The sequence below is a fragment of the Rutilus rutilus genome, assembly GCF_951802725.1.
Source record: "Rutilus rutilus genome assembly, chromosome: 17".
In the NCBI taxonomy this organism is placed as follows: domain Eukaryota; kingdom Metazoa; phylum Chordata; class Actinopteri; order Cypriniformes; family Leuciscidae; genus Rutilus; species Rutilus rutilus.
In genome coordinates, this window is record NC_140230.1 from 20,620,943 (window position 1) to 20,638,312 (window position 17,370).

At 39.7% G+C, this 17,370-nt stretch overlaps 1 protein-coding gene across 2 annotated transcripts in view; it reads left to right on the forward strand.

Moving 5' to 3' along the window:
- znf1035 (zinc finger protein 1035) overlaps nucleotides 1–16,432 on the forward strand; it is a 31,033-nt gene extending 14,601 nt beyond the window's left edge. For both annotated transcript variants that reach the window (XM_084384923.1, XM_084384922.1), the window contains 2 exons: nucleotides 7,300–7,353; nucleotides 7,435–16,432. In XM_084384923.1, coding sequence (XP_084241049.1) covers nucleotides 7,470–15,560 — 8,091 coding nt within the window. In that variant the 5' untranslated portion in view covers nucleotides 7,300–7,353; nucleotides 7,435–7,469 and the 3' untranslated portion in view covers nucleotides 15,561–16,432. The remainder of the gene's footprint in view (nucleotides 1–7,299; nucleotides 7,354–7,434) is intronic.
- The last annotated feature ends 938 nt before the right edge of the window (nucleotides 16,433–17,370 follow it).

Sequence of the window (17,370 nt, forward strand, 5' to 3'; positions counted from 1 at the left end):
CCTGCAATTTCTATCAATAAAATAGCTTCACCACTGAAGAGCTACATTATCTTTCTTAGCAAGGAGTTGGTAACATCACTGTTTTTGAAGCAATTAAACTCACTGCTTTATTGTTAATAGAGAAACGCGGCACAGACTGAGGTAATTCATACATGTAGGCCTGTAAATGAACACAGACTTGATGCATTACACTATTCTGTGAATAAAATCTCGAACTGGAGATCATAAAGCCCGTGCTTTTATCCACAGTGGAGAACAGAGTGCCAGCACATGGTTGCCAGGTTGAGAATAATAAGTAAAACACTTAGCAGATATTTCCTTACACCGCAAGTGTGAAGCTCTGATTGGGAGATTACGTTTTTTTATATCAGGTAACTAGCCTATGTTGTTCTAGCCTATATATTGTTCTAGCCTATATAATCTATTCTGTTAATTAATTTCAGTACATTTCTAATCGATATCTGATTCTGGTATCGACAAGTAGTATGTGGCGACACACGGTTGTATCGATGTATCGAACACAGCCCTAGTGTAGAGTTGGCATCTTGTACCAACTAATGTCAATTTTCATTTGCGCCTGTATAGGCATACATTTTTCCACTGAAACCTGCAAAATCTCACCATGCAATGGTGTCGTAGATATGTAATGTAGACATGACGATGGGTCACAATGCTAGTCTGAATTGGCGTACTCCTGTTACTAGTATATCATTAGTCACAAAAAAGAAATACTAGAATTTTATAAATGTTGCATGTTTGGCGATGCTACTCCTTGGTTGAGAAGTATAGACGTATTTGACCCAGGGTTCTCTCTGTAGAGGTGATGCCACATGCTGCAGGTGCACCCAGATTTAGTCATATATTTATTGTTTATTGGAACACTACAGATCAAGCATTGATATTAATGATTGTCTTAACTTTAAAATTACAGTAAAGAACAAATAAATGGTCAGAAATAAAATAATAGTTTTGCAAAACAGTTTTCAAAATGTTCATTAATCATTCATCCTAAACCAGCTTCGTGTGGTTTGTCTTGTTTTGGCTAGGGATGCATCGAAATAAATTTTTGGCCGAAACCAAATAATAATGAATCGCTTGGCCAAATACCAAACGCGGTGTTTCGCATTTTTTCCATTTATTTTGCCAATTTTTTCACAATTGCATTAAGTAAATAGTAAAAATGTGCTTTTTACTATTTTGTCTTGCTTTTCAGAGGAAAAAATCAAGTTAGGCAAGTTTATTTATATAGCACATTTCATACACAATGGCGATTCAAAGTGCTTTACATAGAAGAAATTAAAATAATAAAAAGAAATAAGAATAATTAAAACAGTTTAGAAAAATAAAATAAAATACAGTACAAACAGTCGGACGAACAGTGGCACAGTGCTCATTCAGTAAATGCACAGCTAAACAGATGTGTTTTGAGTCTCGATTTGAAAGTGACTACAGTAGGAGCACATCTGATCTCCTCTGGAAGCTGGTTCCAGCTGCGGCTGGCACAATAGCTAAAAGCGGACTCGCCATGCTTAGAGTGAACCCTTGGTATTTCTAGCTGATATGATCCTAATGATCTGAGTGATCTGTTGAGTTTATATTCAGTGAGCATATCTGCAATGTATTGAGGTCCTAGGCCATTGAATGACTTATATACCAGTAATAATACTTTAAAATCAATCCTAAATCTAACTGGGACCCAGTGTAAAGACCTGAGGACTGGTGTAATATGTTCATATTTTCTGGTTCTGCTCAGAATCCTGGCGGCAGCGTTCTGTATGAGCTGCAACTGTCTTATGGTCTTTTTGGGAAGGCCAGTGAGGAGTCCATTACAATAATCCACCCTGCTCATGATGAAAGCATGCACAAGTTTCTCTAAGTCTTGTCTGGAAACAAAGAATCTAATTCTTGCAATATTTTTCAGATGATAGTATGCTGATTTTTAGTTATTGCTTTGGCATGACTACTGAAACAAAGGTCTGACTCTAGTGTCACACCAAGATTCCTGACTTGATGTTTAGTTGTTTGACCCCTAGAGTGAAGGTATGTGTTCACCTTGAGAACTTCATTTTTGTTTCCAAATGCAATGACTTCAGTTTTGTCTTTGTTTAACTGAAGAAAATTTTGACACATCCAACTGTTGACTTCATCAATGCATTGGCACAGGGAGTCAATGGGGCTGTAATCGTTAGGCGATAGGGCTAAGTAGATCTGTGTGTCGTCTGCATAGCTGTGGTAAGCAATTTGGTTCTTTCTCATTATTTGGCTTATTGGGAGCATATACAGGTTGAACAGGAGTGGCGCAAGAATTGAGCCTTGAGGGACTCCGCATGTCATGGATGTCCACTCAGACTTATGGTCTCCTATACTCACATAATAACCTCTCCCATCTAAGTATGACCTGAACCATTTTAGGACTATCCCAGAAAGTCTGAAAGTTACTAAAATACAATTTTAAAATATATATATATACATACACAGTGAGGAAAATAAGTATTTGAACACCCTGCTATTTTGCAAGTTCTCCCACTTAGAAATCATGGAGGGGTCTGAAATTGTCATCGTAGGTGCATGTCCACTGTGAGAGACATAATCTAAAAAAAAAAAAAATCCAGAAATCACAATGTATTTTTTTTTAACTATTTATTTGTATGATACAGCTGCAAATAAGTATTTGAACACCTGAGAAAATCAATGTTAATATTTGGTACAGTAGCCTTTGTTTGCAATTACAGAGGTCAAACGTTTCCTGTAGTTTTTCACCAGGTTTGCACACACTGCAGGAGGGATTTTGGCCCACTCCTCCACACAGATCTTCTCTAGATCAGTCAGGTTTCTGGGCTGTTGCTGAGAAACACGGAGTTTGAGCTCCCTCCAAAGATTCTCTATTGGGTTTAGGTCTGGAGACTAGCTAGGCCACGCCAGAACCTTGATATGCTTCTTACAGAGCCACTCCTTGGTTATCCTGGCTGTGTGCTTCGGGTCATTGTCATGTTGGAAAACCCAGTCTCGACCCATCTTCAATGCTCTAACTGAGGGAAGGAGGTTGTTCCCCAAAATCTCGCAATACATGGCCCCGGTCATCCTCTCCTTAATACAGTGCAGTCGCCCTGTCCCATGTGCAGAAAAACACCCCCAAAGCATGATGCTACCACCCCCATGCTTCACAGTAGGGATGGTGTTCTTGGGATGGTACTCATCATTCTTCTTCCTCCAAACACATTTAGTGGAATTATGACCAAAAAGTTCTATTTTGGTCTCATCTGACCACATGACTTTCTCCCATGACTCCTCTGGATCATCCAAATGGTCATTGGCAAACTTAAGACGGGCCTTGACATGTGCTGGTTTAAGCAGGGGAACCTTCCGTGCCATGCATGATTTCAAACCATGACGTCTTAGTGTATTACCAACAGTAACCTTGGAAACGGTGGTCCCAGCTCTTTTCAGGTCATTGACCAGCTCCTCCCGTGTAGTTCTGGGCTGATTTCTCACCTTTCTTAGGATCATTGAGACCCCACGAGGTGAGATCTTGCATGGAGCCCCAGTCTGAGGGAGATTGACAGTCATGTTTAGCTTCTTCCATTTTCTAATGATTGCTCCAACAGTGGACCTTTTTTCACCAAGCTGCTTGGCAATTTCCCCGTAGCCCTTTCAAGCCTTGTGGAGGTGTACAATTTTGTCTCTAGTGTCTTTGGACAGCTCTTTGGTCTTGGCCATGTTAGTAGTTGGATTCTTACTGATTGTATGGGGTGGACAGGTGTCTTTATGCAGCTAACGACCTCAAACAGGTGCATCTAATTTAGGACAATAAATGGAGTGGAGGTGGAAATTTTAAAGACAGACTAACAGGTCTTTGAGGGTCAGAATTCTAGCTGATAGACAGGTGTTCAAATACTTATTTGCAGCTGTATCATACAAATAAATAGTTAAAAAATCATACATTGTGATGTCTGTTTTTTTTTTTTTTTTTTTTATTATGTCTCTCACAGTGGACATGCACCTACGATGACAATTTCAGACCCCTCCATGATTTCCAAGTGGGAGAACTTGCAAAATAGCAGGGTGTTCAAATACTTATTTTCCTCACTGTATATTGTTTTTTTTTAAGCCACCCTTCTTGAATGCCTATAACAAAAAAAGTGTAATGAAAAGTGCAAAAAATGTGGATGAACCCACAACAAATGAACAACTGTCCTAGACATAAGCCTACTTAGCCTACTTCTTCAGGAAAAGTGGCAGGTTCGTCTTTATGAAAAGTAGCTTCTCTGCTTTCTCACATGAAAGTCGGTTCCTCTTCTCATCGATGACATGAGATGCAGCACTAAACAGTCTCTCGCTGCCGGTGCTTGTGCATGGAGCAGACAAGTACCTGGGATCAGAATAGTAAAAAAATTACTCATTTCACTCATACAGTTGCTCATTTCAAAACAAACAATGTCTCAGAGATAATGAAATGGTTGAAAACCGGTGTAGACTCGCTTTTGCACAAAAAGGCTTTCCAGTACTGTTCCACCTTGTGCTCACATCTTGTTGGAAACGTTTTTGTGGCATTCCGAACCGTTCTTGGATAGATTGTTGGCGCGCATAGGCAAGCGGGGAATGTTTAAAGTAGCCAACAATTTTCCTACCTATTGCTATCACATCCGCTATACTGCGCTGACTCAACAATCCCTCATTGACCGCCAGTTGAATGTGTGTGCCATACACCGTATGCCTTTCAGATCGCTATCTTACATGGCTTTAGCCATATTTCTTGCTTTGTCACTGACAACCGCATGCACTTTAGATCGGTTGATACGCCAAGTGTCAAACATGTTGGCAAACGCCTCGGATATGGCTGCAGCTGTATGGGACCCCCTAAACTCTTGTGAGTGCAGCACTATACTGGTGGGGCTTACATTCGAGCTCCATATCAGTCATGAAGCTGAGGGCTGCAGTATCTGTAGCCAAGAGCTCATGGACGTGAGTTGAAACAACGGTCTACATCTCAGGTAAGCACACGTCTGAGAAATGCCGTCTACTAGGCATGGTGTAACGGGGCTCAATGTAGTCTTTAAGCCTGCGAAATCCAACATCCTCTACAACAGAGAATGGTTGATCATCCAATGCGATGAATTCCATTATCCTTTTAGTAATGCCTTTAGCTTTGGCACTGTCATTGGCAAACGTTTTTGCCTTTTCTAAGAAGTCAGCCACAGATGGAGTGGGTGTCCTGGGACTGGGAGGAGCTATTTTCCTTTTCGCTGCTGCTGCCGCAGTGTCTTTCTCGCCGTTTTTGCCTCTTTCTCGGACACTTTAAAATGCTTCCACACCGCCGACATGTTTGCTGCATTTATAAAGCGCACGCCCCTCACTCTACGCTGATTACTATTTGTTCGCGTCATCAAAAACGTCATTGTTCGGCAAAATTTATTCGGTCGGTTTACTTATTAGGCCGAACACCGAAAGTGCTTTTTTTTTTTGCTATTTTCAGCAACAATGTTGCCAGAGTTGCTCAACATTCGGTGCATCCCTAGTGCTGGTCATTCCATGGTTCGACGTCTTCAGAATTCAGTATCTCTCTTAGTTATAGTCTTGGGCTGTATTGGAGAGCACAGTAGAGGAGAGACTAGAAGTGATAGGAGAGAGGGGTGTGGGATCAGGAAAGTCGGGTTGCCCAAAGCGGTGTTGAACAATATGTTGGAGTACTGTCCACAAGTCAGTGGTTCCGAAGCCTACAGTCTTGTTCTTTTTCTTATGAGGTAAATATGATATGAGATGTTTTAAGTCATTGTCTTGCTGTAGGACCAACTTGGTATACCAGTAGAAGCCACAAACTATCACCAGCTTCTCCATGTTTGGCTCACAATAGGTGAACCAGCCTTCCTCCTTCTCAACATTGTCCACTTCTATTGCTTCATGGCCATTTTAGGCTTTCTTGTTACCACTTGAACTGTCATGCCTGTAACTGGAAGCTCTTTCTTTACAGTTTATAGCATTTGATAATTACAGACAGGTGTGTTGAAGGTTGTAGGAAGGTAGATCTCCAGGAACAGGATTGGGCACCCCTGATTAAAGTATTTTGATCATATACTTTGATTGTTGATCTGACATCTACCTTTTTGTTTTGGCAAATTATGCAGAACAGTTGAGAAATACTACATTTATATTTAGGAAATTGTGGCAATCTTTAAACTTGTTTCAAACTCTTTCCATTGCTGGAATATTATTGTATATTCTGTGTAAAAAAAGGCGGCCACTCTTAAACCTTACCTTCAGAAAACGAAGCTTCTAGATCAGTGATATCAAACACTGTGGTACTTAGGTCCTCCAGGAACTGGATTTGACAAACCTCATCCACAAGCTGACATTTAAAGTCATCATGAAACAGAAGTTGTGATCGTCTTTTCTTCTCTATGGTGACCTATATCTGTGTGAAACGGCTTCTCGAACAAGAAAAAATATAGGGCGAGGCTTCATTTTAGGCACAGGGAATTTATTGTATGTTTGTATGGTTGTGGTTTGCTATTGCTGAGATCTTGTGAGAGTAACAGGTTTTTCTGCACTCATGCCAGTAAACGCGTCATCAGAAGAGAGAGATGTTGCTGCAAGAGGGAGGGGAAGTTAGTTTGATTAAAGATTGAGGGCACATGAATAAAAACATAAAATGTGCATGGATAATTGACAATAAATACTGAAAAATCCCATTAAAAAATAGGAATTTTAAAAATAGTTCATTTTAATTTCATCTTGACATTAAAGGGGGAAAACTTTTTGTTTTTATGTTCAAATGTATTGAAGCCCACACTCCATGTATCTTTGATCTTGTGTAGGCCTATAGTTTGAGAACCTCTGTATATCCTGGATCTTTTGCATATAATAAGATTGATTGGGGCCTTGTTCTGTCTCACTCCAAAATTACAAAAAACAATGACCGGGCACATTGTTCCAAGTCTTCATAAGCCATACAGTAACTTTGTGTGATGAACAAAGCAAAATGTAAGTTGTTTTTCTCTAATCTTCAGTTTTGCCAAAGCTGAGATGAACTGCAAAAGCGCTCTGCAAGAACAAAAAGCTCTTAGATTTCTAATGATTCATTACCTTCGGATTACTTCAGCGCTGATGTCTTAGCATGATGCTGTGGCAGTACTACTACATAGTTGGCAGTAGTTCGGAGAGTATATGTTTGATGATATTGTTATTATTATTAGTGGTAGCCTAGTATTTTAAACATCTATGTTATACCAGTAAACAGCAATTTTATTAGTAATTGACTTATATATGCTGCTTTTGAAATAGATATTTTTTTTCTTTATGCAGGTCTTTGGGCAAATCAGCTATAATGTTCCTACTGATATGTAGTGGATAAGTGTGGTGAGCATTTCATTTCATCCTATTTAATTTTATTTACAAATGTGTGCTGTTTTGGTAATCACATGGACATTTGTCTTACAGAGTTTGAGAGCTAGCCTTTGGAGGAGAACACGAGGATGGCTCAAAAATGGAATGCATTCCAGCAAGCACAGATTCTTTCTAACCAGAGACCAGAAATGTCTGTAGGAACTATGGAATGTAATGGAATTCCAGTGGAATCGGAGGAGAACCTTGCACATGAGATAGAACAATTAATTGAAAAGGAGAACTTTTCAAGCATGATGGATTTGCAAGACATTGCTGAATCGGACATGAAAGACTTTGAGTCTGGTTCTCTGCAGGACTCATGCTGTGAATCATCTTGGCAAGATGTAATGAATTCAGGTGACCTTGAACAAGAAAAGTCAGGAGATAAAGGAGAATATAATGGTAACATGACACCCTTTCCCTTGCCTAACTCAGAAGTTGAGTCCACGTCGGAAGCACATTCTGACGAGGCAGTATTAGAAACTGCTTTTGAGACAGATGCCGGTCTTGTGGAATATTCCGATATTAGCAGCTGTTCTGACATGGAAGCAAATCTTGATTGCAATTTAAATTCATCCATTGAAGTTAACATTAGTAGCAACCAAGCTGGTCCGTCTTTAGAAGACGGAGACCAAAATTCAAGTAATGCAATGGACTTTTCTTCTGCTGAGGTCTGCCATAGTTCTGTGAAAGCAGATATGAGTGAAATAAATCTACAGCAGGACACTGGACCTCCAGTGACCATGGATGAGAGCAAAGATGTAAACCATACTTGTAGTGAGGACTCACTTATCTCAAATTCTGAGGATCCGTGTACAGAAGTACAAGACGTGGATAATATGAATGGTGTAATGCTTTTTTCAAAAGATGGGCAAATTGAGGAAAGGGACATTCTTTCTTGTGATTTAGATAGTTTTTTGGATCAAACAACAATGCGTTGCAAAGAACTTGATACCTCTCACGGTGGTTCCACTTCAAATCATGCAAATATTGAGACTTCCTCCACTTCTAATGAAGATGAAAACAATTGCCTAACCATAGATTCACTAAGTGTTTGCCAATCACAAAGGACAACCCCAGATGCTGAAAATGAATCATCAAAACCTGAGCTTGAACAGACATTTGTCATTTCTGGCATTAGAAAAGATCCACGTGGTGACTACCAATTGGACAGAATGAACCCAAATCCTGAAAATACATCTCCAAAACCTGAATTTCAAGAGACAACTGGGATATCTGGCCATGGAGAAGATTCACTTGGTGGCTGTCATTTAGAAAGCAACCAACCATATCCTAAAAAAACATCCTCAAAACCTGGCCATGGAGATTCTTCTCAGCTGGAAGGACAGAAATGCTTCACATCTGATGATGAACAAGTTGAGCGGAGTAGTTTTGGATTCCTTGAGTCCTGTTTTGGTTTAAAAAGTACAACACAGAACATTGAGGAACTGAAACACCTGGAAAATGCACATGTAAACCAAGTTGATGAGTGCAATCTGTTTAATCACACAGAACCGCCAGTTCTTCTAAAAACTGCTTTTGAATCTAATAATCAGATGGATGAGGGAACTGATGCACCAAAAGATCCACTACTACTCAGTGTTGACCAGACATCCAGAACCTCCTTATATCCTGGACAGCACAAATGTCTAACTGACAATGGCACCATTGCAAGCAAAGATTCTTTATCATATTTCAAGACCCAAAAGAGAAAACTGCAACCTGTTGTTCTCCTTAAGACGACTGAGAAAAAAACTTGTAATGGAAAAAACTACCATTGCTTTGAGTGCCAGGGGTCAACACAAAGTATAGATGAGCTTATCGAGCACTACCACAGCACACATTCTCTCCATAATCTCAGTATATCTCAGTATTGTCCCACTTGTGAATGTCACTTCACTGGTGGCGCATTGACACAACACTTCTGTGGGGAAGTCAAGCTTAATGACAAGTTAAAATCATCACCATCATATACTAAAGGGCTAACCGAAGAGAAGGCAAAGTTCATTTGTAAATACTGTAGGAAGTCCTTTGTTCGACAAGCTTATTATGAAGATCATGAGCTGAAGCACATAGTTGTCACACATCATAGATGTGACTGTTGTGGATTGTACTTTCCTAGTGCTCAGAAATGTCAAAAACACAAGCGTAAAGCAGCTTGCACACCCTTGATACTAGACCCTTCTGTACAGAGTGCAGAACATTCAGAATCAACCCTCGGAAAGACAGATATAACAGACATGGTTGAAACAGCCGTCTCCAACAAAGAACTTCGTGATTGCTACGTGAAACTAATGGATGTGTACAAGACAAGCCAATTGCCTGAACAAATGCATTGTCAAGTTTGTGGGAAGACTTTCAGACTTAGAGCACAACTAAAAGCACACCTTAGATCACACTCAGATGAGAAGCCCTTCAAGTGTGACAACTGTGGAAAAGCCTTCAAATATACCTGGAATCTTAACAAACATAAAAGAGAGCAGTGTTCTCAAAAGATTGTCCCTCGTGAAAAATCTTCAGTTCCAGATAGCAAGTTTCCAAAGTTTAAATGCCCCATCTGTCCTCGCATTTTCAAGTACTCCTACAATCGGACACGCCATTTGCGTGAACAGTGTCTCAAAGAATACACGAAAAAAGGCAAAGGAAAGATTGGTGCAAAGTATCGATGCCCTTTGTGTAAGGATGTGTTTACCATGGCCAGCAACCGCAATAGACACATCAAGCAAACTTGTGTTAAGCTTAAACAGTATACAGCCAAAGGAAACGTAAAGAAAAGAAAAGAGTTAGAGCAAGTTATCAATACCAAAAATGAGGACAAAGAGTCACCATTGACTATGCCTGTACACAAAGCATCACAGTACAAATGCACTTTTTGTCCATCTGTGTATTCTAGCAAGTCTGGATACTACGGCCATCTAGCAAAGCATAAATTGCTTTTAAATGCCAAAAAGGCAATCAAACACAAACATGGTAATGGTGTCAATTTGAAAAGTTCAAGCCCTGCTAGTCAAAAGCCAACTAGCAAAGAATCTGCTGATAAGGATGCAAGCCTTCCTTTCTCTTGTCGCTTCTGTGGAAAAGCCTTTACTTTACCTGACTCGTTAAAAAAGCACTTACGACTTCATAAAGGAAACAAACCTTTTCGCTGTTTAGACTGTGGTAAAAACTTTGCCAGGCATGGACACCTAATGACTCACAAAAATGTGCATAAGCGGAATGTACAGTGTTTAGTCTGTTGGGAAGTTCTGCCATCTATTGGAGATTTGTTAAAACACAGACAGTCCCATCCAAAAAAAGGCATGCTCAAATGCCCTGATTGCCCAATGCAGTTCAAGTTTCCAGTTTTTCTGCTTCGACATGTGGCTGTGCATGAGAGAAGACGTAAACTTAAGGAACTTTTCCCTCCCAAGGACCAAGCTAGAACTCTAAAGGTAGAAAAAATTTACAAAGAGGAGTTCAAATGTGCTCTCTGCCAAGAAGCCTTTGCTGACTCAAAGGCACTTAGTGAGCATTGTTTAACTCATATGCCTGGACCTTCTGCATCCAAATGTCAGTTCTGCAAACGCCATTTCTCGAATCGTGCTGGGCTTGTTCGTCACATCCGCATTCACACTGGTGAAAAGCCTTTTCCGTGTCTAACTTGTGGCAGACACTTTAACAGAAAGGAATATCTAAAAATACATCAAGAAAAATGTACAGTGGAGCAGTCAGTACAGACGTCACATCCTGAAGAAATACAGGCAGAAAAAAGTGTAGACACTGCACTAAACAAGACCAACAAACTCTATAATTGCTCATACTGCCCACATTCATTTCGTTTTCCCAACAATTTGAAACTCCATGAAAGAGCCCACTTGGCAAAGACTGTTTTCCCTTGTTCAAAGTGTGGGAAGTTTTACAGGAAAAGAAAATTTAAGGATCACGACGCAATCTGCAATGGAGACAAGTTAAAACCTGCTTGCAGAAAATGTGGGAGAATTTTTGCAAGAAAAAACTACAGAAATGGTCACGAAAAGCAGTGCAAGGGCAAGCTATCAACTGAAAACAAAACTAGTACAAAGGAGAATGGCAAGTTTGAGCAGCAATGTCCACAATGCTTTAAATGTTTTAGAACAAAAAGTTTTCTCCAGAAACATCTCTCTCTTCATTCAAAGAAAACCCCATATGCGTGCATACATTGTGGACAGAATTTTGACAATCAGGATCGATGCTTGCAACACGAGGCTTTCTGTGATGGTTTATCTAAGGAACGTAGATTGGAAAGTTTAAAAGGATCTGAGAAAATTAAATCGATGTTTGCTGAAATAAAAAATCAGAAAGAGATCACTGTGGTTCCTGGGGAAAATGGCGAGGTATTGAAGTGCAAATTTTGCACTAAATCATTTTTGAGAGCCAGAAATCTAAGACATCACATCCTCACTCATACAGAGGTCAAGCCTTATCGGTGCAAGACTTGTGAAAGTTGTTTCTCACGCTATGATCATTTAAAACTGCACCAAGCCCGCTGCAGAGGAAAACGACGACTTGAGGTGCGAGTTGTAAAGATGAGTCTTGACAGCTTGAACACAAGTTCCCAAAGCAAAACACAGGAAGGTGACCCATTGCAATGCACAGTTTGCTTTAAGCGATTGTCCACCCAGAGCGATCTGAAGCGCCATATGGCCATGCTTCACATTACCGATAAACCTTTTCCTTGCAAAAGATGTGGCAAAACATACAGTTCTAAAAAGACTTTGAGCAGGCACAACCTCACCATCAGATGCAAAAAGATTTCAAAGGAAAGTGTGCCATCTGCCACAAACATTGCTCAAAAGCAGCCATGCAGGGAAACTTCCAAACTTCTGCAACGTATACAAGTGCATTACATGAATAAATTTAAATACCAATGTGAGTATTGCCCTCGACGCTTTAAATTATCAGGACAACTGAAGGTTCATTTACGTCTTCATACGGGAGAAAAACCATATGGCTGCGCTAACTGTGGAGAGCATTTCATCAGAACGGACTATTTGAAACGGCACTTGGTTAAATGCAACGGAAAGGGGGAAAACCAAGAAAAAGTCCTTTGTGACAAGTGTGGTGACCTGTTTACCCGGGATGCACTGTCTATACACCAGAAGACCTGTGTTGTCAGCTCAAAATCATCTGGATCTTCTCAAGAGGTAAACAAGAGCCCCACTAAGATAAAAGGTTTTTCCTGTGCTAACTGTAGTGACCGTTTTTTATTGTTCTCGCAGCTCCAGCAGCATTTTTTAGCAAAGCATAGATCTGATCAGCCACAAGAGTCAGTTAATGATCAACAGCAATTGATATCAAATCACTTGCCAATCATAAAGCAAGAGCCGGTTGATGAGGGGTATGGGCAGAACCAAGAAAGCAGCAGTCAGATAAGGGAGCGACGTGAATGTTCAAACAGTGACCTTATCAAGCCTCTTAAATGCCCTCAGTGCAACATGCGGTTTTCCAGGAGCACTGGACTAGGTATGCATATGCGCATACATAATGGCGTATACCCCCTTTCTTGCACAAAATGCCATGTTGGTTTTTGGACCAAAAAGAGAATGGAGAAACACAGAAGAAAATGTAAGGGTCACACAATTGTGTCAAATAATGAATCTGCCCTGGAAAGTGCAGGTGAAATAGATTGTGCTCTAAATGACACTGTGTTAATATTTAACAAGGGCTCAAATACAACAGGAACTGGAGTACTGCAGACTAAATTTTCATGTAAAGATCAAGACCAAGAAAATGATACAGAAAAAGGAGATGCTGTTCACAAGTATCAGTGTTCTGAGTGTGATCAGAGTTTTACAGATGGGCTGAGACTCATAAGTCATTTAGAGGAGCATGGCCGTGAAGATCAAGAGCGCAAATCGGATATCCACAGATGTCATGTGTGCAGTAAAGTCTTTGCTCAAGCTGGTATATTGCAAAGGCATATGAAAATCCAACATCAGGCAAAAATGGATAATACTTGTGAAATTTGCTTGAAGAGGTTTCGTTTTCCTTCTGACCTGGACATTCATAGATCTTGTCATGACCCCAGTCGTCCCTTTGTCTGTAACCGTTGTGAGATGCGGTTTTGGACTGCTAAATCCCTGACCATTCACCAAAGGATGGCTCATTTGCATGCACACCTGCCCAGCTCAAAAGAACCTAGTGTGAAAGCAAGAACAGAGCAACCTGAAGTATATAGGTGTGAACCATGTGACAAAACCTATACGGTAAAAAAGTCATACACAAAGCACTGCAGAGTAAAACATGGATTGAATTCAGTCAAAGCCCTCACTGATGGATTGAAAAAATCCTCTGCCAGTGTAAGTCAGGAGTCAGATAAGGAAGAGGCCGACAGAAATTTTGAAGATGAAGATGACAGCGACAATGACTCTGATTCAGCACCATACTTTCCTTGCCATGTTTGTGGTAAAACATTCTTAACATCAGAAAATCTCGAGGATCATCAAAGATGTCATCTTGGCGAAAAGCCCTTCGAGTGTGAGGAATGTGGGAAATGCTTTTTTCAGCTAGCGAACTTGCAACAACATCAGCGATGCCACAAGTCTGAGTTTCAGTGTCAAATGTGTGGTAAAGGTTTTGTCTCGCTCTTCACCCTGCGCAAACACAAGCAAACACATATCAGAAAGAGCGCTCACCGCTGTACCAAATGTCACCTGAGCTTCACTCGCCCAACGGAACTAGCTGAGCACATGGTTACCCACCGTGATGAAAACTTTCCCTGTGACCTTTGTGATGAAACCTTTTCCTGTAAAACAAGTCGGGCGGAGCATCGTAAGATGCACACAGAGCAAGACGAAGAGCTTCCACCGTTGATTCCACCCCAACAGCCTCAAACAAAGCAAGGTACTTCAGCCATCTCCAGTAAAAGCCTCTCATCAAGTAACATTGAGCAGTACAAGTATCGCTGTGGAATTTGTCAAGTAAGATTTCCAGATCCAGAACAGCTCTCAGAACATGGCTGCAATCCAGCAAAAGAGAGGCCATACTCATGTCCAGAATGTAACAAGTATTTCTTACATGGTTCCCACCTAAAAAAGCATCAGCTCAGCCATCAGTTGTCAGGACCATGTTCTTATCAGTGCAATCATTGTAGTATGAGCTTCACCCACCATCACCTTTTTCTCACCCATTTACGAAGTCACGGGAATGAAAAGGCTTCCAAGGACAGTAACTTTCCTACCAGTGAAAAGACTATACGTGTAGAAACTGTGAAGCGTGACAAAATTTACCAGTGCCCCATATGTCCTGAGAGTTTTTACCAAGCGTTGGACCTCGCAAATCACCTTTCTGTTCATTCTCACATGTGCAGCGTTTGTAATATGACTTTTCCTTCTAAGAAAGACCTTGACGAACATGAACAATGCCATTTGACTGCTGCTACACAGTATGAATGCACCGAATGCGGAGACAACTTTCTTGGAAGTGATGCTTTCCGCAAACACCACTGTAGTAATCGAAATTTGTCGTCTTTAGACAAGCGCCATTCAGAGTCATCGGTCTCTTCCTCTAAGAAGCAAAGTTCAGGGACTCAATTTCAAGCAGGTGATGAAGAAGAGGAGGTTGATGTTGGAGAAGACTTCATTATTTGCCCTATCTGTAAAAGACGGTTCTCCTCCAATAGCAGTTTAATGGAACACCATAAAAAGCATCATGAGGATCCGCGTCCTTTCAAGTGCTTGGTTTGTAATAAAGGTTTTACGAAGAAACGGTACCTTACACAGCATCAGCAGATACACAATGAACGGCCTTACAAGTGTGGTGTGTGCTCAGAATCCTTTAAAACGGAACCAAATCTCATATCTCACCGCAGAATGCATGATGCAAAAAGGCAGCACCAGTGCCCAATATGCTGCAGAACCTACCTTACAGCAAACGATCTGGCAAAACATAAACGGAAACATACTGAACATCAAAGTCTGAGTCAGGACAACGAGTTCCGGTGTGATATGTGCTATAAATCCTTTGCATTGTTTGATCAGTTGCAAAAGCACCAGGAAACCCATGTAGGACAAGTGGTCTATGAATGCACAGAATGTGACAAAGCCTTTGCTTTTCTAAATCTTTTGGAGGACCATCAGCTGACTCATGCTGCTGCTTCTGCAGAATCTCTTCAGTCCCAATCACCAATACATTTTCCCTTCCAAAGCCCAATGCATGAATAAAGGTCGAATTACTGATGACTCCATTTCCTGCAATGCAGGTTACTCAAACTCATTCAGTTTTCTGAACATTATTTGTTAAGATAAACTGTACATAGAATCCATTGTTCTTTTTACTTAGCCTAACTGCTTTTATCCACTTTGAAATATGGCGTGGGTGTTTTACTGTAGTTCTGAATCGGTCTGTTTGTTCATACAATCTACTCTGTTCTACAGTTCTGTGAACTGCTGACTAAATTCTCTTTGTACAGTACTCAGACTGATGTGTGTATATTAATATGCAATCTAGATGATGTATGGAACTATAGGAATATATGCATGCATGAATGAAGTAGTTGGAGATGTTAATGTTCCACGGTGCAGTTCACAAGGATGTATAGTTGAAAATCCTGCATCATTCCTTCATTGTTGAAGTCATTTTTGACCTTGCTAAATTTACTAGGCATATGTTTTAAACATCATTTTGAAAGTTAGAGGAAATTTGTAGATTGAATTGTTAATATTTCTTAGTAATGTTTTTTTTTTTTTTTTTTTTACTATCCATGTGTTTGTAAACATTTAAGGTCAAGTTAAGGGTTCATCACATAGTCGTTATATTTGATGTGAATGCCTTGAGTTAAAATTATGTATTTTATGTTTCATTAAAAACCCAGCGTTATCTTTTTGAGAACAGTCTAACTTCAATGGTCTTGTTCAACAACAACAAAAAAGAAGAGAAAACATAAAACTTTAGGCTTGACAAAAATACTGTACCCTTTCTGTGTAAACTACATTAGTGCTAACGTATATATGGTTATAAAATCTGATGTATAGTTTTACTTTTGTATTATATGGCAATGTTGAGAATTTCTTCAACTAGTAAACATTTACATCTACTTTGCTGTTATTGAGAAATTTCTTTCACTTTTGGAATGACTTGAGGTAACTATATTGAGCCGTGTTTTTTATCCACTTAAAGTGGGCTTCACTAAGAAAGTCAAACTCAAAATATAATTCACACTAAATCAAAGAATTTAGATTTTATTAAAAGTATAAACAATTGTTATTCAGGTATTCTCTTACTGTCAAATTGATTTTATAACGACTACTAACAGTTTATTTATACATACACATACACATACATATATGAATATATGATTGGGAGACCAGCCTGCTAGTCACAGTCAGGTGTGTTTCATATACCCATCCATATCTGCCTGAAACCAACCTAAGCAGATAGTTCCAAAGCGGGGTTCACCACGTGTATTAACAAAAATAGCTCATTTTTCTTACCCAAATGTAAGAATTAGTCATGTCAAAATTAAAACATCTATAATAATGTTTTATATTCTGAGAACATGGTCAGTCTTCCTGGCCTGTAGCTTTTTATTAATCAGCCTTTACTATTAACGTTTTTTACTATTACTATTTACTATAATCCTGTAGTCATTGGAGCAGGAATCTCAGCATCGCTCAGTTAATTATAGAGTTGTTTAGCCTTTCACATTTCACTAATCCTTTATCTTTTAATTGTGAATCTAATTAAGATATCTACAGGTCAAGAGCTACCTTGTTTCTTTTAGAACTATAATCTGTTTTATAACGTTTGTCAGGTATGCTCATATTCAGACTGTGTGGTGCGTTTGGCATTGGTATGACATAAGCATTAAAAGTGAAACTTTAGTTTTAGCCTTTCATCTATTTTTAATTGAATTTATTTAGAAAATGTCTCATCTTTTAGTGTCATCTTCGAAACAGAAGTATATATTGCTGCATGATTATTTCACTGGTTTCCAGTCAACAACATTTTTTTTTAAATATAAAACCACCACAG